The sequence below is a fragment of the Phoca vitulina genome, unplaced genomic scaffold, assembly GCF_004348235.1.
Source record: "Phoca vitulina isolate PV1807 unplaced genomic scaffold, GSC_HSeal_1.0 scaffold28, whole genome shotgun sequence".
In the NCBI taxonomy this organism is placed as follows: domain Eukaryota; kingdom Metazoa; phylum Chordata; class Mammalia; order Carnivora; family Phocidae; genus Phoca; species Phoca vitulina.
The window spans coordinates 490,211-513,879 of NW_022589731.1; the positions used below are offsets into that span (position 1 = coordinate 490,211).

General features: G+C 38.5%; 1 protein-coding gene across 6 annotated transcripts in view; it reads left to right on the forward strand.

Annotated features, from left to right (window-relative positions):
• The first annotated feature begins 678 nt into the window (after positions 1 to 678).
• The window catches only part of BTRC (beta-transducin repeat containing E3 ubiquitin protein ligase), a 169,716-nt gene continuing 146,725 nt past the window's right edge, over positions 679 to 23,669 (forward strand). For 4 of the 6 annotated variants that reach the window (XM_032423411.1, XM_032423413.1, XM_032423414.1 and 1 more), the window contains exon 1: positions 679 to 892. In XM_032423411.1, coding sequence (XP_032279302.1) covers positions 845 to 892 — 48 coding nt within the window. In that variant the 5' untranslated portion in view covers positions 679 to 844. Of the gene's footprint in view, positions 893 to 1,132; positions 1,302 to 23,669 lie in introns of those variants that run through there. The other 2 variants (XM_032423412.1, XM_032423418.1) reach the window with 2 other exon arrangements.

Below are 23,669 nucleotides of genomic sequence, written 5' to 3' on the forward strand. Positions count from 1 at the left end.
CTGGTATTGAGAGAGTAGGGTAGATCCAATCTCCAAAATAAAATCGTACTGTCCCTTTCAAGGCCAAACTAAATACTTAACAAGCTTTACATGGTGGATGGCCGGTATATCCCACTATTGAAGGCCTTTGGAAGCACTTTTTGACCCTTAATGCAAGGCTTCAATCCGAGGGTTAGCATTACCAGGCCATACCTTCTGGGCACAAAATACCCAAGAATATCCTGAGGTGAGTTCTCTCTGGCCCTGACTTTTTGTGGGGATAGAATAAGGTCTTCAGGAGCAGTGTGGGGTGATAGGTTAGAAGGACCTTGAAATTCTGCATTGGTCTGTGAGGTGCTGCCAGGACCTCTGAGTCCTCTCACAGTTTTTTCCAGTATTTGGGCTACAGGTGAGGCAATGCTCGCCATCTTGATATCAAATACCAGGCAAGCAGCCACTAGCGTCGCTCGGTAACCACGGAGACACCCGTGCCCCCCCCTCCCGTTTCCCATCCATAGAGGCTGTAAACTACGATTCCCATCAGCCGATTTTCTCTACTTGATGGCGAGTCGTCTAGATTTGACTTTCGGCCGCAGCGACCGTGCCGCAGTGAACCGCGGGAGTTGCGGTTCGCGTCGAGGCCTCAGTTTTTGCCGCGGGAATCCCAGCACTACAAATCCCGTGAGCCAGTGGGCTCACGCATGTGCACGGAACAGCGGGTCCTCCCTGGCCCCCTGCCGGTGCCTGAGGGGTAAGAGAGGGCGGGGGGAAGGAAGAGGAGGCGGATCCGGGCGCTGCGTTGGCTGCGGCCTGGCACCAAGGGGGCGGCCCCGGCGGAGTGCAGACCCAGTGGCCCCCGGTGATTATGGACCCAGCGGAGGCGGTGCTGCAGGAAAAAGCGCTCAAGTTTATGGTGAGGAGAAGGCGCAGGCCGGGGAGCGGTGGAGGCGGTGGCGTTGGCGACGTCGCTGAGGCTCGGGCCTGGGCCGCCTGCCCGCCGGAGGAGGGGGCAGCGGGATCCTGGGCCGAGGCCGGCGGCGGGGGCAGCTGAAGGGACTGGACGGGAGCTCTAGGGAGGAGGGAGGGGGTTGCGGAGAGGACCCGGGGGTGGGGGCAACAGCTCCGCCATCTTGTGGATGAGAGGCCAAGTGACAGCGGGAGCTTAATCGGGGAGGGGGCTCTGGGCGGCGCGCGGGGCCCTGGAGGGAAAGGGGCGTGGGGACAGTTACTGAAGAGCGGAGGAAGCCCAGAGGAGAGACGCCGTGAGGTTGCTGGCAGGGCCTTCTCGGTGTCAGGGTTACGGGTAAGGCCCAGCAGAGGAGGTGCGTTCAGGAGTGGGGAAGGGGAGCGCGGGATAGTGGAAGGAGAGATATAAGGTGGGGGGCAGAGGGGGAACGGGCAAGGCGGGATGCAGATGGATCTAAGGGTGGAGGAGAGAAAGCCAGGGCAGGTGGGAGACTTGTAGTTCTGTAGAATGTGGGGGTGGGGTGGGGAGGAGGGGAGATAGCCTTTGCCTTCAGGGTACAATCCCCAGTTTGGCCAAACTAATGTTGACAAACTCTGCAAAGGAAGAGGCCTTACTTAGGAGGAGAAGGGCTAGGGATGGAGACCTAGGATTATGGTGATAGTCTCTAGGGAAGGAAGGGGGTGTTGATGGTGAGCCAGACTTACAAATGTCAGAAAAAGCGATACATACTCTACTTTGAAAGGAGAGGCTAAATATTGTAGCGAGCACGAAGTGATAAAAAGCAAGAGGTTGATCCATCAGGGAAACATGGGTACAGGAGATTGGGGAAAAAATTAATATCTAATAGGGTAAAACAAAACATAGTGCTAAATTGTAAAGAAAGTAAAATATGGAGCCTGGTGCTATATCACTTTCTGAGAAAGGAAAGGCCATGGAGATTACAATAGCAAGACTCCTAAGAAGTGATGAGATCAGTGGAGAAATTCAGGAGATAAAGGGGAGATCTAACTAGTGGGGAATAGGAGATGTCAGAATTGGTGGTTACTTATCAGCTTTAAGTTGAAGCACAGTATGAACTTGGATTGGAATTTGTTGGGTGTTTTTAAATCCTTTGGAGCCTAGTTCTTTAACTTTGTATCTGCTTTTCTTTTGCTATGCTTGTTTGGCAAATTTGTATAGGCTGGTATTTGATGCTTTTAATCTGATGCTTCTTGTATATCCTAGGTGTAAAACCAGACTTTGTGGTTACAGCTAAAGAATGATGGAATGCATAGACTGCTATTTTAACAGGCGGCTTTTAGGGATATTGATATTTGCAGTGGAGTGTTGCTTTTTCGGAAGTAATTGTAACCTGTCACTCCAAATCTCATTTCTTTGATGGTTGTTACTTTGTTTTTGCCTGAAATACCAAAACAAATTAAATAAACATGGACACTATCCTAATTGAAATTTGGCTTTAAACTGCCCCATTTATAAGAATACATCTTCAGAGACTGGTCAAATTTACTAAAACTTTATTTTGTACTAGTGCTTTCAAAAACACCTAACTGAAGTTTGAATATATCATTAACAAAATCCCATTAGGCCTGAAGAAGGTTCTTGAGTTTCTGCCAATGTTGAAATTCTAAAATACTAAATTTTTTTGAACTTTAGAAGTAAGAGGAAGTTGCTTGATATTTTACATTATTTTACATTGACTCATCTCTATGCTAAATAACCTGTATGCCAGGTTCTAGATTTAAGTCAGAAAATTGGCAGCTGCTTGTTTTTGTTTTCCTACTTAGAGATTGACTGAGTCCTAATCTTGACACTTATGTCAAATTTATGGAATAATGTGATTTATAGATCATAAAGAGACATTATGAGATCATCTTCTTTACTCCTCATTAGACCTCAGCCTAGGAACATTCTCAACTACTTGATCTCCACTTTGTACCAGTGAGTTAATGTTTCGATAGTGGTCTCCTGATTGAGTTAAAGTGGACCTGGAGATGGCCATGTAGTAGTTTGCAGCTTTTAGGGCACCACACGTTATTAAATGTTGAGTCACTTTCCATAGGGAGAAGCCAATTTTTTCTTTAATTTTAGTAACTTTCATTTTTGACCTTGCCTGCTATTTTGGCTACTGCTTGAGAAAAAGGCCAACTGGAAGAGGGTCACCAAGAAGGACTTCTTAGTAACTAAAGCAGAGAATGGAGAGTTAGAGATTTTGTATTTTTTAGCTCAGTCACAGTCTTATTATGAATCTGAGTAAGTTACAACTTGCCTTTGGTCCCATTTACCCTACTATAACATATGTCTTTACTCAGTCAGTTGTGAGATAGGAAGATACTTTATTTGTGCTTGCATCAAGTAATTAGTGCACAGTACAACATGGAGGAATGATCCTTTTAATCAAATTGAGATTTTTGTTTAGTATTTGGCTTTGTTTTGGCCTTACTTCTTTCCTCAGTTGCAAATTGTGAATGGCAGTTTTTGTACAGATGCCCTGATTTCCATGGTTTAAGAAAATGTAAAATGTATTTCAAATGCTAATATGAAATAGATATTGTCTTTCATGAATTTTGCTTATTACAACATTAATGTAGTGCTTTGATTACGAATTTTAAAATAAAATCTTATTAACAAGACTGCTAATTCGTAGTTGACCATAGTTCATACATAGTCTAGATTTTAAATTTACCCTTGGATACTTATGAAAAATAGTTTAAGGGGAATGTTTAACTTCCAGAGACAAATGATATTAAAGCAGTAGTTCACATTAAGTAACCTGTATGCTAATATTTCATTTAGTTTTAGCAGGTCCTCAAGCACCTTCTTAACTAATACTTCCTTGGTGAACAAAATTAAAATTCAGAAAAGATAAATGGGAACTGGAAGAGGATCTGAGAAGAGAAATGAAAATGATTGAGGGAATGTAGGCAGCATTTTATAAGCAGATATTAAAAAAATCTATATGGGGGATAGGAAGATGAGTTGAGGGATGAATTTGAAGTTTATTTTTAAAAATGACCAGGATAAACCAGTCCCAGAATATTAGATCTGGGGAAACATTTGAAACTTGGATGAAATATTTTAGGGCATATAAAATACTTTTTTATAGAATTGATAGATAAGGGAAACAGTATAAAAGGTAACTTGCAGTGTAACAGACCACCCCACAATTTAGTAGCTTAAACAATTTGTTATTTCTCTGAAATTTGTGGTTGATTGATGGTGTTGGCTGGGGTGCTGGCATAGTTGGAGTGTTCAAAATGGCCACACTCACATAGCTGACCACTGGCTGAGAGTTCAGTTAGTCCCAAAGGGCTTCGTTCCTCTTTTATGTGCCCGCCCTGCTTCGTTCTCCACATGGCCTTTGGATTTACTTAAGCTGGGTGCCTGGATTCTAAGAAGGAGCATTCTAAGAGACAGGAATAGAAGGCGTTCAGCCAGTTCTCTTACGTCCTTGGATTGGAAGTCTGAGAATGTCACTCTTGGTCAAAGACAGTCAAGGCTCGCCCAGAGTCAGAGGGAGGGGAAATAATCTCTACCTGTAGACAAGAAGAATGACATTCATAAACAGAGAGAAATTGCTGGAGGCCATGCCCTTTTGAGACTGGCTGCCAGGGATGCTATTGTAGTTGGATGTTCATGCTAAAAATACAAATGGGATTAGCCAAATTTGTGAACAACAACACTAGGTTTACTTTGGAAGCATCTCTTTTTTGAGGTTAACTTCTTAAGGAACTAACATGATCTCCTGCATGACTTGCCTTAATAATGTCACTGCAGAGATAATACTGGGTGAATTAATATGATTCAGTAACTTTTCTTATTTGCTTGAGAGGTGTATGTATCTAAAAGCAAGAAATTGCATTTTAAAATAAATACTCAGATTTTTCACTGAGATGGGCTTTTCTTTGAGTCAGTGAGATTGATTACCAGCTGGTTGGGTGAACATTTGAAACTAGTTCTTAGTTTAAGTTGTCAGAGTTTCTACATATCTTTTACCTGTTCTCAATTTAAGTTAGCCTTCAGTTTCTTTTCTGGATATTCTTATATAGGTATTAAGGTGTGAAATTACAAATTAGTGATAATTCTTTGTGCTAATTTTTAAAACTTATGTTTGTAATAGATGTACATATTATTGGAAGTGAATTATTAGATGTAGAGAAAATTCTACTTTGAATGATTGTCAGAAATTTTTTATTGCTAAATTAGAAAATGAACTTTCAAAAGAGACCACTTATTATTCTATATTATTTGTATAGTGTTTAAATCCTGAAAGAAAGGAAGCAGATGAGAACTTTTTTCCCTTGCTAAAGGGAGATGGGACATATGTAAGATCTTGAGCATGTGTAGAAAAAATTATTTTATGGTAAATGCCATTACAATAAAAAAGAGAATGAAGAAAGAAAAAAATCTTTGTGCTATTGAAGTATTTTAAAATCCCTTCTACTTTTTTTTAAAGATTTTATTTGAGAGAGAATGTACGCGCGCACACACGCATGAGAGCATGAATGGGGGGAGGGGCAGAGGGAGAGGGAGAAGCAGGCTCCCCGCTGAGCAAGGAGTCTGAGCAGGGAGCCTGATGCGGGGGCTCGATCCCAGGACCCCGGATCATGACCTGAGCTGAAGGCAGACACTTAACTGACTGAGCCACCCAGGTGCCCCAAATCCTATCTATGTTCTAGCAATATTTTAATATAGCATGGAAAGTGCTTTCTAAGTGTGTATAATAATTCATTGAGGATGATGTAGAAAATATTTACCAATGTTTAACAAGTTGGTCACTATAAAGAAAACTGCTTCTTTCCTCAGTAGTCAATCCAGCATCTGTAAATTGGAAATGGAGGAGGGGAAAAAATACGGGAAAGTTTCACTGGCTCTTACCGTTTTGACTAGTATTCCACAAGATTCACCTTGTACTTTGGGAATCTCTTGATAATTCCCTTTTACTTTCCTAAAGCCTGACTGAGACAGAGCTAGAACATTTTACAGGAGGCTCAGAGATAATGAGTGGAATAAATACTGAGGGTAATGTTGACTTCAGACTCTGAAGTCTGGGACACTCTGGGACACTCCCACCATAGTTCTTGGATTGCCTTCCTGTGTGACCAGGGTGGGAGTGGGAAGCAAGGGAGCAAAAGCCACAGAGCCCAGAGAGGGTTCCTTCCTGCCTAAGATGAACCTTCTGAGTTGGGATTTCCTTCTAAGGTCTTGCTCCTTCCTGAGATTTGGCTCTTCCTTCAGGATATACCTCCCTTCTTATTGCCAAGCTTGTGCTCTTACCTGTCCTGACTGTCAATAAAGGGATGACCATAGTAGAATTGGGAGAGTTGTGTTTTTTAAATTTTTGTTTTTTTAAAATATAGTTAGCCATGAATAGCTAACAGCTGCCATTTATTTAGTATTTACTATGTGCTATTCTAAATTCTTTTTTTTAAGTTTTTTTTTTTTTTAATCCCTACACTCAATGTGGGCCTTGAACTCATGACCCCCGAGATCAAGAGTTGCATGCTCTTGTGACTGAGACAGGCTGGTGCCCCTAAATCCTTTACATATATTACTTCATTTAATCCTTCCAATAATAGATTCAGTACTATTGTTACTCCCATTTTCAGATAAGGAGACTGAGTCCAGAGAGAATAAGTAACTTGTACAAAGTCACTCTGTTAGCAAGGAGTCTGACATCAAACCCATGCAGTCTGACCCAGTACCCTGACTTATATTATATTTAATCCTTGAAGAGCAGAGAAACAGTGGAATGTGATGGCATATTTCTTTGCTAGTCACATGATGGCTGGAGTGGAAGTGTTATTGTCCAGACTTATATGTAGATTTTCTAATCATTTGACTTATTGAGGAAATGGAGTAAGACTTTATAGTTGTCACAGTATCATTGTATCAGTCAGCTATTGCTGAGTAATAGAACCCACAAAATATCGTGGCATACAATGATAGACATTTATTCTCATGAATATGTGGATTTGCTGAGTATTGGATGATATAGACTGGGCTTAGTTGGGTGACTCTGGACTTGGCTGCTCACTAAGGACTGGTACATATGATATTCTGGGACTCAGACTAAAGAAATGGTGACTTATCACATGAAGCTCTTGTAGCTACAGCAAAGGCACAAGAGAGCAAGTCCAATTATTCAAGTACCTTTCAGTCATTGGTCCTGTCACACCTGCCAGTATTCCGTTAACCAAAGCAAGTCAATGGGCAAGCCCAGAGTCAAAAGGGCAGGAAAGTATACTCTGCCCGTAGAAGGCGTTGGGGAGGGAGTAACTTGTATAATGTACTATAGTAACAATTGTCTATAATATAATCTAGTGTACTTGATTTATAGAAGAATGATGAAATGCTTACTATGACAGCTGTTGTGCTTTCATTCTGCTCATTGTTGTGCTATCCTGACTAGCACTTTCTCACTTTGGTTACTGAACAACACCCTTGGGCTGGATACTTTTAGAACCACTACTTAATATAGCAGGTATCTTTGCATCATGTTATGTAAAATTTTAAAAACGCATAAAGAAACAATTAGATTCTTGACATTAATCCACAGTGATGCCCTGAAAAGTTCATGAGTATTACAAGCTATTCTTCTATCCTTGCAAAGGATAAAGTTGATGTCATTCCAATGGCATTTGTACAGAATTTGAATCAACGTCATACATAATGCTCTAACAACTCCCTTGGTAGCAGGTTTAGAGCTCTTAAATCCCTTCTCTGCGCCTAAATTTGAGGCTGCAAAGATATGGTACTGATATTTTCAGATGTCTGGGGGACGTTCAGGCTTTCACTGAAAAGTCATGGAAACAGACATCCAGGAATTATATAGCACATGGATAATACTTTTGGAACACAGATGCACAAATCCTTGTACTCAGGAACTAATACATTAATGCTAATCTATTAATGTGATAATTTGTGAATTGCTGGATTATGGATAATATTTCAAAATATTTAACGGCATCTGAAAACGTGCTAGTAAACACACACAAAAGCATGATTTTTGGTGATTTTTCTTTTCTTTGGATTCTTTAATGTTTTCTAGATTTTCAACAGTGAATCTGTATTGTTTTTAGTCCGAAAAATTTAAATTTAGTATACTGAGTGCATATATTTATAAAATAAGGACCCCAAATGAAGACCTGCATTTGATAATGGACTGCAGTGTAGACCAAGATCATTTTCTTAACTGAGAAATGGGCAATTGTTAGTCTTACCTACTTGAAAAGGTTCTCTTTTTTTCCCCTTCTCAGTTCATTTTAAATCATAAATTGCCATGTATAATGTGTTAATTGATTATGTCATTAAACTCCTATATGTATCCAAGATTTTCATTGGAAATTTAGGACTGTATGTTCCTAGATTGTGCTGGAGCACTGCATTTTCCTTTTAAATAGTACTTGGCAAAATCAGTGGGTTGACAACTGAAAATGAGGCCATGAGTTGGCATGCAATGTGATTTGATAAAAATGTGAACATAAACTAAGTTGCAAAACATCATGTTATATGTAGAGGGAGGTGGTTATGGGGGCAGGAGGGGATGAAGATACAAAATTAAATAAAACTGTCTCCTCTAGAACTTCACAATCTATTGAGAAGATAGGAATTTATAGGTTTTTTTTTATATATTTTTAAAGATTTTATTTATTTATTTGACAGAGAGAGACACAGCCAGAGGGGGAACACAAGCAGGGGGAGTGGGAGAGGGAGAAGCAGGCTTCCCGCTGAGCAGGGAGCCTGATGTGGGGCTCCATCCCAGGACGCCAGGACCGCAGGATCATGACCCGAGCAGATGCTTAACTACTGAGCCACCCAGGTACCCCATGGAATTTATAGTATTTCTTAAGGCAAACCGGTAAGTGCCAAAATAGAGGCAAAAGTGCTATAGGAGTTATCAGAAGGGACGTCAGTTTTAACTGAAGAGATCTTTGGACACTTTGTGGAAGAAGAAAACTTCATATTGGATTTTGTAGAATAGATAGGTTTTAATAGACTTGTTTTTGACGTGGGCAGTTCCAGGAAGAGGGAGTAGTTTGGGTAAAGGCCAGAAAATCAAGAGATAGGCAGGCACAGGTTGAGTAGATAGATATGACTTGAACATAAGGTGCATAGCAAACAAGAAAGAAAAGAAAGACTGAGGACCGGGGAGTTTGGACTGAATCCAGTTTGTGTTGAAAAATAATATTTTAGTGTACTTTGTGGATGTATCTGTCTATGTAAGCTTTTTAGAGAAGTAATTATACAAAAGGTGTACAAATCTTAGGTATATAGCTCATTAAAATTTTACCTAGTGATCACTTCTGTGTAAGCATTATCTAATATCTATAGGTTGGTTTTACTTTTATTTGTATTTAGCCTGTGAATATATGGAATATATGGAACCATTCCAGTATATGTGCTTCAGTGTCTGGCTTCTTTTGTTCCACATCATTTGTAAGATGATACATTCAGGTTGTTGTGTTGGGTGTAGTATGTTCATTCTCATTCTCATTGCTGTGTAGTATTCCAATGTGTGAATGTACTTCATATTTTTAGCCATTCTATTGTTGATGGACATTTGGGTTATTTCCAGTTTTTGGCTACTGTGAATTGTGCTGTTATGAATAATCTTGTACATTTCTCTTCTTGAACATATGTACATATCTGTTGCGTATATATCTAGGAGTAGGATTGCTAGGTCATAGAGTATGAGAATGTTCAGCTTTAATAGGTACCATGAAACTGTTTTCCATTTTACACTTCCTACAGCAGCATATGAGAGTTCCAGTTGCTGCATGTTCTTGTAACACTCACTTGATATTGTCTGTCTTTTTCAGTTCAGTCCAGACTAGTAGATGAAGACAGTACCATCTCACTGTCTCACTGCTTTAATTTGCGTTTCCTTAGTGACCATTGTAATCAAGCACCTTTTTAGGTTTATTGGCTATTTATTTAATTATTTGAGAGCGAGAGCGAGAGGGGGTGGGGTGGAGGGAGAGAGAACCCTAAGCAGGCTCCGCCCCTGGATGCAGGGCTCCATCTTAAAACCCTGAGATCATGACCTGTATTAGCTCTTTAAATATACTCTATTGTGAAGTGTCAGTTTAAGCCTTGGAAGCCTTGCTCATTTTTTAAAAAATTGGATTGTCTGCCCTTTTTAATTGATTTGTTCCTTATATTCTGAAAAATACAAATCTTTCATCAAGGATATGGTGTCTTTGTAGGAAAGAATGTTTTGTTTCAGACTTTTCATTTGAGGGATCAGTAAAAAATGTCACAAGGTTTTGTACTACTTACATAGTATTCACAGGATTAGCAAGGTTTTTTTTTTCTCTACATACCAGTAGTTTAAAAAGAATGATTGCAATTAGCACCATCATTTATAAAAGAAAGAAAAAGCTTTCTAATGCCACAAAAGTAGCAAGGATATAATCTCAGAATAAAGGAAACTCTTTGGGGTAGGCAGAGTAAGCAACCCCTGCCCCACCAATCCCAAGTACCTGTGAATATGTTAAATTACATGGGGAATTAAGGTAACAGAATTAAGGTTGCAAATCAGCTGACTTTAAAATAGGGAAGTATCCTGGATTATTTGTGTTGGGCCCAGTGTTAATCCAAGAGACCCTAAACATGTAAGAGGAAGGTAGAAGAACAGGTCAGAGTGATGCCATGTGGGAACTCAATCCATTGTTGCCGCCTCTGAAGATGGGAGAAGAGAGACATGAGCTGAGGAGTGTGAGCAGCCTCTAGAAGCTTGAAAGGACAAGCTAGAGCCTCCAGAACAGAACACAGTCCCACCAACAACCTTGATTTTTGGCTCAGTGATGAGAACCATTTCAGACTTCTGAACTACAGAACTATAAAATAATAAATTGATGTTGTTTTAAGCCACTATGTGGTAATTTGTTACAGCAGCCATGGAAAACTAATAGTCTTTCTTGAGAGAAAATAGTTACACCTAATTGGAGTGTGTATATTGATAAACACATACACACACCCCCACACCTCCCCCCCCCCCCATAATATCAGTATCTTTATTTTTAGTTTTTGGTAACCACCAGTGCAGTCCTTTCTCTTTCTCTTAACATTTTATTTTGAACTAATCTCGGAATTAGAGAAGAGTAAGTAAGTAAGACACAAATGTTATTTTTTCCTGAATCTTTTGAGTGTAAGTTCTCACGTCATTAAATGTTTCAGTGTGTATTTTCTACAAATAGAGGACATTCTATATAACAATAATACAACCATCAAAGTTCAGAAATTAACATACAGTACAATTACATATCCAACCCCAGACCCCTTTCAAACTTTGCCAGTTGTTCCAGTAATGTTCTTTATAGCAAAAGGATCCAACCCAGAATCATGCATCGAATTTAGTTGTCATGTCTCTTTAGTCTCCTTCAATGTAGAACAGTTCATTAGTTTTTCTTTGACTCTCATGACTATGGCACTTTTGAACATTATAAGCCATTTTGTAGAATGGTCTTAATTTGGGTTTATCTTATTTTTCCTCATGATTGGATACAGGTTATGTATTTTTGGCAGAAATACCACAGAAGTGATGCTGTAGTTTTACTCCTTGCTTCCTATCAGGTGACACGTGATTTTTATTTATAATTTTGTTTAATTGATTAAGGTGGCATCTGCCAGTTCTTCTTTTAAAATATGTTTTTATCTTTGTAATAAATATTTTATGGAAAGGTACTTTGAAACCAGGTAATTACCCTATTCTTCATCAGATTTTCAATCTATTATAATAGAATGGGCTTATGAATTCCTGTTTTATTTGATGGGTTATAATCCAATACTGTCATTTATTTTGATGCCTAAATTGTTCCCTATTTGGTCAGTGCTTTCAGGCTGCTTTCTTAGTCTTTTTGATGGCATTCTTTGAGCATTTTCTTATTTTCTGATATAAAAAGATATTCTTGTATTAAAAAAAGGCTCATTTTGTATTCCCACTCCCTCTGCCCCCAGCCCTGGAACTGCTGATTTCTCCAAGGAGCCTTGGTTTTTTTAAGTAGAGAATATTTAGAAGTCAAGATCTGGGTGTTAGGTGTGCTAATTGCTGTTGGGGTTTCACTGCTTCCAGGTCCTGTTACTGGACAGAGGTAGGGAATATATGTATGTGTAAACATGCACACATGCATTTATATCACTATTTTATTTTATTTTATTTTATTTTATTTTTTTAAAGATTTTATTTATTTATTTGACAGAGACACAGCAAGAGAGGGAACGCAAGCAGAGGGAGTGGGAGAGGGAGAAGCAGGCTTCCCGCAGAGCAGGGAGCCCGATGCGGGGCTCGATCCCAGGACCCTGGGATCATGACCTGCGCCGAAGGCAGACGCTTAACGACTGAGCCACCCAGGCACCCCTATCACTATTTTAATTTTATCTACATATTTATTTAAAACCATGAGTTCATACTGATATCTCCAGTTCTAGTCTAACACCACAGGGTTCATTCAATAATTTCCTTTCCGTAATTATTATTATTATTTTTTAAAGATTTTATTTATTTATTTGACAGAGAGATAGCGAGAGAGGGAACACAAGCAGGGGGAGTGGGAGAGGGAGAAGCAGGCTTCCCGCGGAGCAGGAAGTCCGATGCGGGGCTCGATCCCAGGACCCTGGGATCATGACCTGAGCCGAAGGCAGACGCTTAACGACTGAGCCTCCCAGGCACCCCTCCTTTCCGTAATTATAACTCCGTTTTCTGACAGTAACTTGGTTCTCATTATCTTCAGCATATTTTATTAATCAATTTCCCTGTATGTGACCAGTCTCTCCTATTGCTGCTGTTCCTGACATCTACCACATGGATGCCATCCTTACCTTACCCAGGCTCCAAAATCCCATATCAAGGCTGCTGCCCCTGCTCCCTGTTTGAACATCTTTCTCACTTCAGGATCTGATACCTTGCACTAGGTTGCTCTTCTCAGTCCATTTGGACTCCAGCACCCTGTGCAGGACTGCCAAGGCTGCCATATTCCTGTATGGACATCCTTTTTATCCTGTTAGGGCTCTGACCTCCTGCAGTAGATCACTGCTGATTCTACCACCCTATCTTGTGTAGACATCTAGTTTGCTTGGCCCTAACTAAACTGAGTACACATTTTTTATCTTGAAAAACTCAAACTCTATACCTGTTAAACAACTCTCCATTTCCCTCCCCGCCCCCCCCCCCCAAGCCTCTGACAACCACCATTCTACTTTGTTTCTATGAATTTGGCTACTCTAGATACCTCATAAGTGGAATCATATAGTATTTGTCTTTTTGTGAATGGCTTATTTTTCTTAGCACAATGTTCTCAAGGTTCATTCATGTTGTAACATGTCAGAATTTCCTTCCTTTTTGAGGCTGAATAATACTCTGTCATATTTAAACATCACATTTTGTTTGTCCATTAACCTCTTGCCAGACACTTGGGATCCTTCCACCTTTTGGCAATTGTGAATAATGCTATGAACACAAATCTACAGATATCTCTTTAAGACCCTGACAAGCTTTATTGTTTTACCTTTTACATTTAGATCTATAGTCCATCTGGAATTAATTAATGTTTGGTGTGAGGTAGAGGACAGAATTCAGTTTTTGTTTTTTAAATCCAGTCGATCCAGTGTCATTGAAAAGATTATTCTTTCTCTGTTTCATTGCAGGGTCACTTTTGCCATATATGAATTCAGGAATTCATACCACCTGTCTATATATGTGTGTGGGCCTGTTTCTAGGACTCAGTTCTGTTCCATTGTTATTCTTGTATCAATATCATACTTTCTTAATATATTTTTATACCAGTTCTTGATATCTGATAGTATATGCCCTTCAGCTACCCACCCCCCTCAAGATTGCATTGGCTTTTCTGGGCCCTTTGCATTTCCATATATATTGGAATCTGCTTGTTAATGTCCACGAAGCATGCTGCTGTGGTTTTTATTGGCATTGCATTGAATTTCTATATAAGCTTGGGTAGAATTGAGATCATAACACTATTGAGTTCTACAATCCATGAAAATGGTATATCTTTCCAAATAATCTTCCTTTAATTTCTCTGTGTAGAGGTCTTTGTACATTTTTCTGTTAGATTTATACATAGTTATTTGGTGTTTTTAGATGCTGGTTCTTTTTGGAAGCTATTTTTAAAATTTAATTTTCTATTTAAATTTCTATTTAAATTTAAACTTCTATTTGCTGGTAGTGCAAAGGTTTTAAATCTGAGGTCCATGGCCCCCATTCAAGATATAAACGCGTACAAGTACTTTTTTCTGAAAGGTCTGTAATTTACATGTGAATCTGATTCCCACTGAGGGCAATAACAACAAAGATTAAAGACCACTGTAGTCTTTCACTTAGAGTGGATTGGACTAGGGAGGAGGGAATAGACAGAGACAGAGATGCCACTTAAAGGCTGTATAATAGTCCAGGCAAGAAGTCATGTGGGCTTGAGCCAGGGCAGTAAGTATGGAAAGAAGGAAAGACATTTAAGGAATATTCTTAAGATAGAATGAATAAGGTTTGCCTGGAGGAGAATAGGAGAAATAAAGAAAAAGAGAGAAGAATAAAAAAGGTGTCAGGCATGATTCGGGGCAATTAGCTAAAGGGAAGGTTGTCATAGTATAGGGACATGAGTATTTGGTGGGTAAAGATGTTGGAATAGTCCCTAATTTTAACAAGGAGACTGAATTTAAGATATATTCATATAGATAAAAACGGGCATAATGATATAATATTTGGGATTTGCCTTGGATTTGGAAGGTGGAAAGCTGAGTGATGGGAATTCATTATATACCATTCCGTACTTTTCTGTGTATATAAAAGTATCCATAATAACAGGTTAAAAGAGAAAGATTTATCCACATAGAGAGTGAGCCAAATTGAAGTTTTCTGGACCACTCAGCTCCACTTCCTATGTGATAGAAAGATCAGGATTCTTCTAAACATTGTGTTTGGTTTTTGAGTAATTTCATGATCACTGTCTCATACTGGGGACACTGTTTTATCAAGATAAGCCAGATAAGGAAGCACAAAGCTACAGAGGCTTTTCATGCTAGCTGAGGTAGGCTAAGTGCTTGGATGTGGCTAGGAGTTAAGGAGAGGAAATTTAGCTAGGCAGATGGAACATGGCATCTGTTGGCAACTCAACCAGATTTGTGGACTCAGGGAAGTTTAGCAAGGGCAGGATATTCTTTCAGGAGAATAGTGATAAGGAATCTGGGTGCAGATATTCTGGGGGTATCCAGATAGGCAGACAGCCTCAGTAAGTGCTGAAAACAAGTAACAAGGACCCTGATTAAAGTCTGGGATCAGAAGTCAAACTGTCATACTCAGCAAGGAACTAAAGAATTCATTAATTCAGTTCATTTATTCATTCAGCCTGTACTCATTAGTGCCTGCTGCAATTGTCCTACACTTTACTACGCATAAGAATTAATTGGAGAGAATGTTAAAATACAGTGCAGATTCTCAGCTCCCCTCCCTCTAGTTAATTTAGTAGGTCTCAAGAATCTGCATGTTTAACAAGCATCTCCGTGTTTCCAATACAGGTATTTCTCAGATTAGGTTTGACAAAATGTCTAGTCCACTTCATCCTGGCCAGTGTACCAACAAAGAGGGAATATTGTGGCTAGAACCAAAGTAAAAGGTGAAGCCTTGTACGTAGGGAACATTGCAGGAAGGAACTGAGCTAACTGGAATCAGGAGTGAAGGCAGGTGCTGATCATTTTGTAATACAATATATGTATATTAAATCAACATATCGTAAACCTTAAACTTGCACACTTTTATATGCCAATTATATCTCAGTAAAGCTGGGGGGAAAAGAGTGAAGGCAGAATGATACAAACCTCATGGCAGAGGCTTGGAATCTCTTAGAATTCTAATGGATTAGTAGTAGGTTTCTAAAAAGAATTTACTTCTGGGGGCTTTTCGCAGCTGGAGAAACTGGTGAGCTATGGGGGCAGAAAAATAAGCAAGATATGCCATTCATAAGAGGTGTATCTAGTAGAAGAACAATAGCAACATCCCAAAATATGGACATATATGTTAAAATTACATCATAGTACAACTTGTAGTTCCTTCTGGTGCTATGAAAATGTTGTGGATAGTTCTGATGTTACTTGTTAATTATTAATATGACAGTTGTTAATATTTTAATTGTAATTGTTAATATATTATGACCCTATCACATATTTGAAAATAAATGACAGCGGACTACCTCACCAGTTGTTTTTGGTTTTTAAGGATTCATTTATTTTAGAAAGCGAGAGAGAGTATGGGCGCACGAGTTGAAGGAGGGGCAGAAGGAGAGGGAGAGACAGAATCTCCAGCAGACCCCCAGCTGAGCAGGGAGCCCGACGCAGGGCTTGATCTCACCACACTGAGATCGTGACCTAAGCCGAAATCAAGAGTCAGATGCTTAACCAGCTGAGCCACCCAGGTGCCCCACACCAGTTGTTTTATAGAGCTCTTAAGTAGAAGAATGTCAAGGAGCAAAAGAATTTTGAGGTATCACTGAAGTGTTGCTCAGAGCAACAAGGCATAACTAAATGGGAGGGAAATTTATGAGGAAAGATTAGTCTCTAGTACTAATACTGACTTCAAGTGACAGGCACACAGCCACAGTCTGTCTTGATAGTTAGAAATTCTCTCTGAAAAGGTCTTTTTATCTCCATCCCTTGGATCGTCATCACCATCCCCCACAGTATCTTTAAAACAGAGGAAGACATAAGTTGATACAACTGAATAAGGTAAATGTTATGATGCTTTCTAGGCCATAAGGATATGATAGTGGTGGTACTTTTACAACAAAAATCTAACATAGAATAATTCACGCAGACTTTCAAGGTTTATTGAATAGGCATTCCACACCTATTCCATTTTACTTTTTTAAGCATATATTTATTCATGCCTGCTGTGTGCAAGTTCAAAAATTTTTTATTAACATCCAGTAAAATTGAGGGTTTTTTAGTGTATAGGTCTCAGAATTTTAATACATGTATAGATTGATGTAACTACCACCACAAGCAGGATACAGAACAGTTCCATTACCCCTCCCCAAACTCCCTTGTACTATATTTCCCCCACCCCATCTCTAACTTCTAGGAACTGATTTATTCTTCCTTATTTTAGTTTTATCTGTTTTGAATGTCATACAAATGGAATCATACAATATGTAATCTTTTGCTTTTGGCTTCTTTCACTGAGCACAATGCCCTTGAGATAGATTTGTCCAAGCTGTTGCATATATCACTATCCCATTCCTTTTTATTGCTTAGTATTCCATTGTATGGATTGTACCACATTTTGTTTATCCATTCACCTGTTGAATGACATGTGGGTTGTTTCTGGTTTTTGGTGACTATAAATAGGGCTACTGTATATACTTGTGTATAGGTTTTGTGTGAATGTAAATTTTTATTTCTGTAGTGTAAGTTACCCAGGAGGGGAATTGCTAGGTCATATGGTAAGCATATGTTTAACTTTATAAGAAACTACTAAACTATTTCCAAGAGTGTACCATTTTTTAAAATTGAAGAATAGTTGACATATAATATTATATTAGTTTCAAGTGTACAACATAGTCATTTTTTACATAAATTACAGTATGGTCACCACAACAAGTCTAATTGCAGTCTGTCACAATACAAAGTTGTTACAGTATTAGTGACTATATTCCCTATGCTGTACATTACATCCCTTTGCCCTTTTTATTTTATAACTGGAAGATTGTACCTCTTAATCCCCCTCCCCTACTGCATCTGTGGCTATACCATTTTGCATCCACACAGCAATGTATGAAAGTTCTGGTTGCTCACTGTTTTTTATTTTAGCCACTTAGATAGGTGTATAGTAATATATTATTGTCGTTTTAATTTGCATTTCCCTAATGAATGCCTCTGTTGGGATCAAACACAAAAGATAGTCATCATCAGAAGAATCAGGAATGGTCATCTGAATATGCCTTAAATTTAGCATTCTGTGAAAGATATTCTGTGAATATTTTAAAAAGGAGTTTGTGCTAATAAATGTTTATGGTTCTTAATTAAGAGTGGGGTACTCTGAAACCTATGTATAAAGTCTCAAGTAAGCCCTGTGACAGAATGAGAGCATTTTTTTCTGGTGGCCTTTGGTCTTATATAGAACACTTGGTGGGTTTTATTAAACTAAGGAGATAAGCAAATGAAAAATAAAAATATCTGGTCAATCTATAATTTTTTAAAATAAAGCAACATAAGTGAAAAACACTTGTGGTCATCATGATCAACATTCACCGATCTCCTCATACTGGTAGCATAGGTCAGTGGTATGATTTTGAATAACTTGCTTATTCAGGGAAATAATTTAAAGGAAAGGAGGATATTCCCTTGAGTAATAATATTTGACCCTCTCCTGTTTCTTCTCCCTTTTTTATAAATCATCCCAAGCAGCAGTCTGTATTATAAGAAGCAAACCAAATGATTGCTAATTAAATGTTTAGTGTTTATTTTAGTTGGTTATTAACTTGAGGTCAAATTTGTTTAATGAATAAATATGGAAGAATTTTTTTTTTTTTTTTTTACACTTTGGGCAAGTGCTTACTGATCATTGGTATGGTATTCTGTTTCTTGAAGCTGGAATGTAATTTCCTTACTTTTAGTGACTGTAGAAGTTTAGTTATTGGCTCTTTGTTTTGATGTTGTTAGGCATGTGAGTACTTTCTTTGTTACCTCCTGATTATAACTTGTTTTCTTGGAAAAAAGTAGTCCACTTTGAAGCAGTTTCCAGTAATATATTGCTGCAGAAATAGACTGTCAAGTGGTGACTCCAGTGTAATTTAGAAAAGGTGACTTAAGTAGAAGAACATTGATGCATCTGTTTTTCAAATTGCAGTTAATTATAATGACAGCTTATAAGATCTACTTCATTCTCTCTTGGACTCTTGCCTAAGTTTACAAATTTTATATGAGATTTGAGTTAAGAGTGGACAGGTTTTTAAAAAGATTTATTTATTTGTTTTGTTTTGTTTGTTTATTTTGAGAGAGAGCACACATGTGCATTGGATGGGGAGAGGCAGAGGGAGAGGGAGAATCTTAAGCAGGTTCCATGCCCAGTGGGGAGCCCGCCGGAGGCTCAGTGTCATGACCCTGAGATTATGACCTGAGCCGAAATTAAGAGTTGGACTCTTAACTGATTGAGCCACCCAGGCGCTCCTATTAATTTATCTATTTATTTATTTATTGGAGAGAGAGAGCGAGAATGTGTGTGTGTGTGAGCAGAGGGAGAGAATCTCAAGCATACTCCCTGCTGAGCACAGAGCCCAATGTGGGGCTTAGTCCCACGACTCCGAGATCATGACCTGAGCTGAAATCAAGAGTGGGATGCCCAACCAACTGAGCCACCCAGGCATCCCGAGAATGACAATTTAAAAGTTAGCCAAATGAATTAATTGAAAAGAATCCTGCTTATCAAATCATACTTGTAAAGATTTTTCACACCCTCCAGTGATATCCAGGTTTGGCCGTTTGAAAATCAGAATGATTGCTTCAGGTTCTCTTAGAATTTGAGAATAGAAATTCTGTGTGCAGGTATGTGTCAGAACACTATATGGTAGTGTTCTGAATATCCCTTTACCCCACACCTTTAGCTGACGTATACTGACTGCATCAATAAACTGTATGATCCTCGTTATGTTCATATATGGTCATGTTAAAAAGTGTTTTTGTTTTGTATTATGATCAGTTAGCCACTGTGTAGTACATCATTAGTTTTTGATGTAGTGTTCAGTGATTCATTAGTTAACGTATCACACCCAGTGCTTATCACAGCACGTGCTTTCCTCAATACCCATCACCCTGTTACCCCCTCCCCCAGCCCTCCTCTCCTCTGAAACCCTCAGATTGTTTCCCGGGGTCCATAGTTAAAAAGTGTTTCTTAAGTATTCTTAAATGTGTTTTACCAATATTTATGGGAAAATACTCATAATCTTTGAAAGTGTTCATGTTAAAAAGAACTGGAAATGATGTTTATTTCATTTGGACCTGTTTCTCTCTTCAATGTATCATTCAAGTGTAGGCATAGTATATAAGGATTCATACTTATAGGATCAACTGAGACTTTGATTTTAAATATATTATAAATTACACATGAAAGGCTGCATAAGATGCTACATATTTTTTTTTTCAAAGAAGCTTCTTTAAATGGTTCTGTTAAGTGTAGGAATGTTCTGATGATTATCTTTTTAATTAAAATGAGAAATCTTTGTTTAAAGTGGCATTCTTTTTTTACGGCCTGTTACAGTCTCTGTAACAATCATTTCTTAAGTCTGAACGTTTTATTTCCAGGAATCCATTTATATAAAACTATGTTTAGACTTAATTAAGGAACAATTCTTACAAAGCTTGTAAATAGCCAGGAAAAAAGGGACCGAAAATAAAACTGACATTCACATTTAACAAAATGATTGTTACAAGGTATGTAATAAGCTGTAAAAATACAATAAATCCCTTTTTATAAGAGTTCATATTTTTTGATCCTTGTTTTCAAGGGTATTTAAGAAAAATATCAAAGCTCTGCAAAGTGACATCTGTTTTGCTGAATGGACTAGTGATAACTTCTTTTGCCTATTAACTGACAGTACAGGAGTTCTACCTGTTTTCTTAGTGAGTTTTCTTTTAAATATCTTGTAATCAGTTTAGATGTAAATTTTACATTGTGCTATAGTGGAAACAAGACCTGGTTCCCCTCTCACACTACTTTCTAGAAGTCATAAAACACTGGGCAAGTTGCTTAACTTCTCTGAGTCTCATTTTCCTCATCTGGAAAGCAGAGATAACAATACTCTTCCTACTTCGAAGAGCTGTTGTGAAGACTAACTTAAACTATAGGTAGAGGAAATATTTTGGAAATTCTATAGAACTGTGAACATCCAAGCTGTGATTCTTTATCTCTCTGACCTTGTGTTGGTTGTAGTAGGAGTCATAAAATAATGCTGTTATCATAAAATAACCTCAGTAATAATGGCAGCAGACACTTAAATCTCAGTATGTACCATGCCGGATTCTAGGTACTTGACATACATTAACTCATTTGATCCTCTCACCTTATTAGGTATGTATTGTTATTATCCCTGATTTACAAATGTGGGAACTGAGGCACAGAGAGGTTAAGTTACTTCCTCAAGATCATACAGTTGGAGGAATATGAAGAGGGGTAAGAATGGTATCAATCTTTTTTCAAACCTATAGAAAAATAGTGAGAAAAGCATAATGATCACTCATACACTCTTCACCTGGATTAGCCATTTGTTAACATTTTGCCACGGTGGGTTTTTTCTCTATATATAGCTGTACTTTTATTTTTACATCATTTGAGAGTTGCAGGCAATCTTGATATTTCACCTTCTGCATATATTTCCTAAGAATAAGAGCACTGTCTTTCATAACCACAGTAAAATCTCGCTCAGGAAATTTAACAGTGATAACATCTTATTATTCAATATATGGTTCATATTCATATTTCCCTAATTGTCCCAGGAATGTCCTTCAGAGCTGCTTCTTCTAAACTCTGGGTTTTTTTGTGGGATCCAGTCAACGTTATATATAGTTATGTCTCTTTAGTCTCCTTTAATTTACAACAGTTCCCTAGTCTTTTTTTTTTTTTTTTTCTTTTCATGGAATTGACATTTTTGAAGAGTCCAGGCTAGTTTTACACAGTGCCTCTCATTTGAATTTGTCTGATTATTTCTTCATGATTTAGATTCAGGTTAAAGAAATTTTGGCAGGAATGCATGTTGTGATTTCTTTCTCAGTGCATTCCATGAGAAGGTACATCATGGCAATTTGTTCCTTTATTGGTGATATTAAGTTTGATCATTTTATTAAGTTTGTATTTACCAAATTTTTCCACTGTTAAGGTGTATTTGTAATTAATTAGTGCCTAGTGGAGTGAAATTTGGAAACTGTAAATATCTTGTTTCCCAGCATTGTTTCTCCCAATAGTTTTAGCATCCATTGATGATTCTTCTGCGGTAGTTGTAAAATTAGCCCATTTATTTTTATGCTGTTCCAAATCATTTTTTCTTTCTGCATGACTGAAATGGTGACTGTTTCATATTTGGGGAAGTTATTGTGTAGACTTCATCATTTTTACTTTCTTTTAGTTTTGTTTTTGAACTTAGACTAATTAAATGTACATCTTACATTCTAATTTGCAAGTTACGTGTTTTATAATTTTTATCTTTAATGGAAAAGTCTAAAGCTGCATAAAGAATTAGGTTCACCTCCTCCACTGTTGGTGGGAATGCAAGCTGGTGCAGCCACTCTGGAAAACAGTATGGAGGTTCCTCAAAAAGTTGAAAATAGAGCTACCATATGATCCAGCAATTGCACTACTGGGTATTTACCCCAAAGATACAAAAGTAGGGACCCGAAAGGCTACGTGCACCCCGATGTTTATAGCAGCAATGTCCACAATAGCCAAACTGTGGAAAGAGCCAAGATGTCCATCAACAGATGAATGGATAAAGAAGATGTGGTATATATATACAATGGAATATTATGCAGCCATCAAAAGGAATAAGATCTTGCCATTTGCAACGACGTGGATGGAACTGGAGGGTATTATGCTGAGCGAAATAAGTCAAACAGAGAAAGACATGTATCATATGACCTCACTGATATGAGGAATTCTTAATCTCAGGAAACAAACTGAGGGTTGCTGGAGTGGGGGGTGGGGTGGGAGGGATGGGGTGACTGGGTGATGGACACTGGGGAGGGTATGTGTTCTGGTAAGCGCTGTGAACTGTGCAAGACTGTTGAATCTCAGATCTGTACCTCTGAAACAAATAATGCAATATATGTTAAGAAGGAAAAAAAGAAGAAGAAGAATGTAGCAGGAGGGGAAGAATGAAGGGGGGGAAATCGGAGGGGGAGAAGAACCATGAGAGACGATGGACTCTGAAAAACAAACTGAGGGTTCTAGAGGGGAGGGGGGTGGGAGGATGGGTTAGCCTGGTGATGGGTATTGAGGAGGGCACGTTCTGCATGGAGCACTGGGTGTTATGCACAAACAATGAATCATGGAACACTATATCTAAAACTAATGATGTAATGTATGGGGATTAACATAACAATAAAAAAAATTAAAAAAAAAAAAAAAGAATTAGGTTCAGTTTTTAAGGGCTTATGGTAGTAAAAACTGCATCAGAATTTCCTGGAGGATTTGTATTTTCCATTCAGTAGGCCTGGGGTGGGGCCTGAAAATTTGCATTTCTAGTTTCCAGATGCTGCTGCTGGCTGTGGGGCCGCAGGTTGAGTACCCATGGTGGCTTGTATAGGCCAATCAAGCCAGCATTTTGCTCATGATAATTTGGGCTCTTTTCTATTTGTTAGGTTTTTCTGGTAGACATGAGAGTAGTGTGGATATAGAATAGTGGAATAAGTTGGAAGTTTGTATTAGTTAATTTTTTTGTTTCAAGTTTATTTCAATTCTAGTTAGTTTACATACAGGATAATATTGGTTTCAGGAGGAAGTTTGTATTAGTTAATTTTTTTTTTTAAGATTTTATTTATTTGAGAGAGAGAGAGCACAAGCAGGGGGAGGGGCAGAGGGAGAAGCAGACTCCTTGCTGAGCAGGGAGCCCAATGCGGGACTCGATCCCAGGACCCTGGGATCATGACCTGAGCCGAAGGCAGATGTTTAACCAACTGAGCCACCGAGGCGCCCTCTATTAGTTATTTTGATCAGTGTTGGAAAAATTGT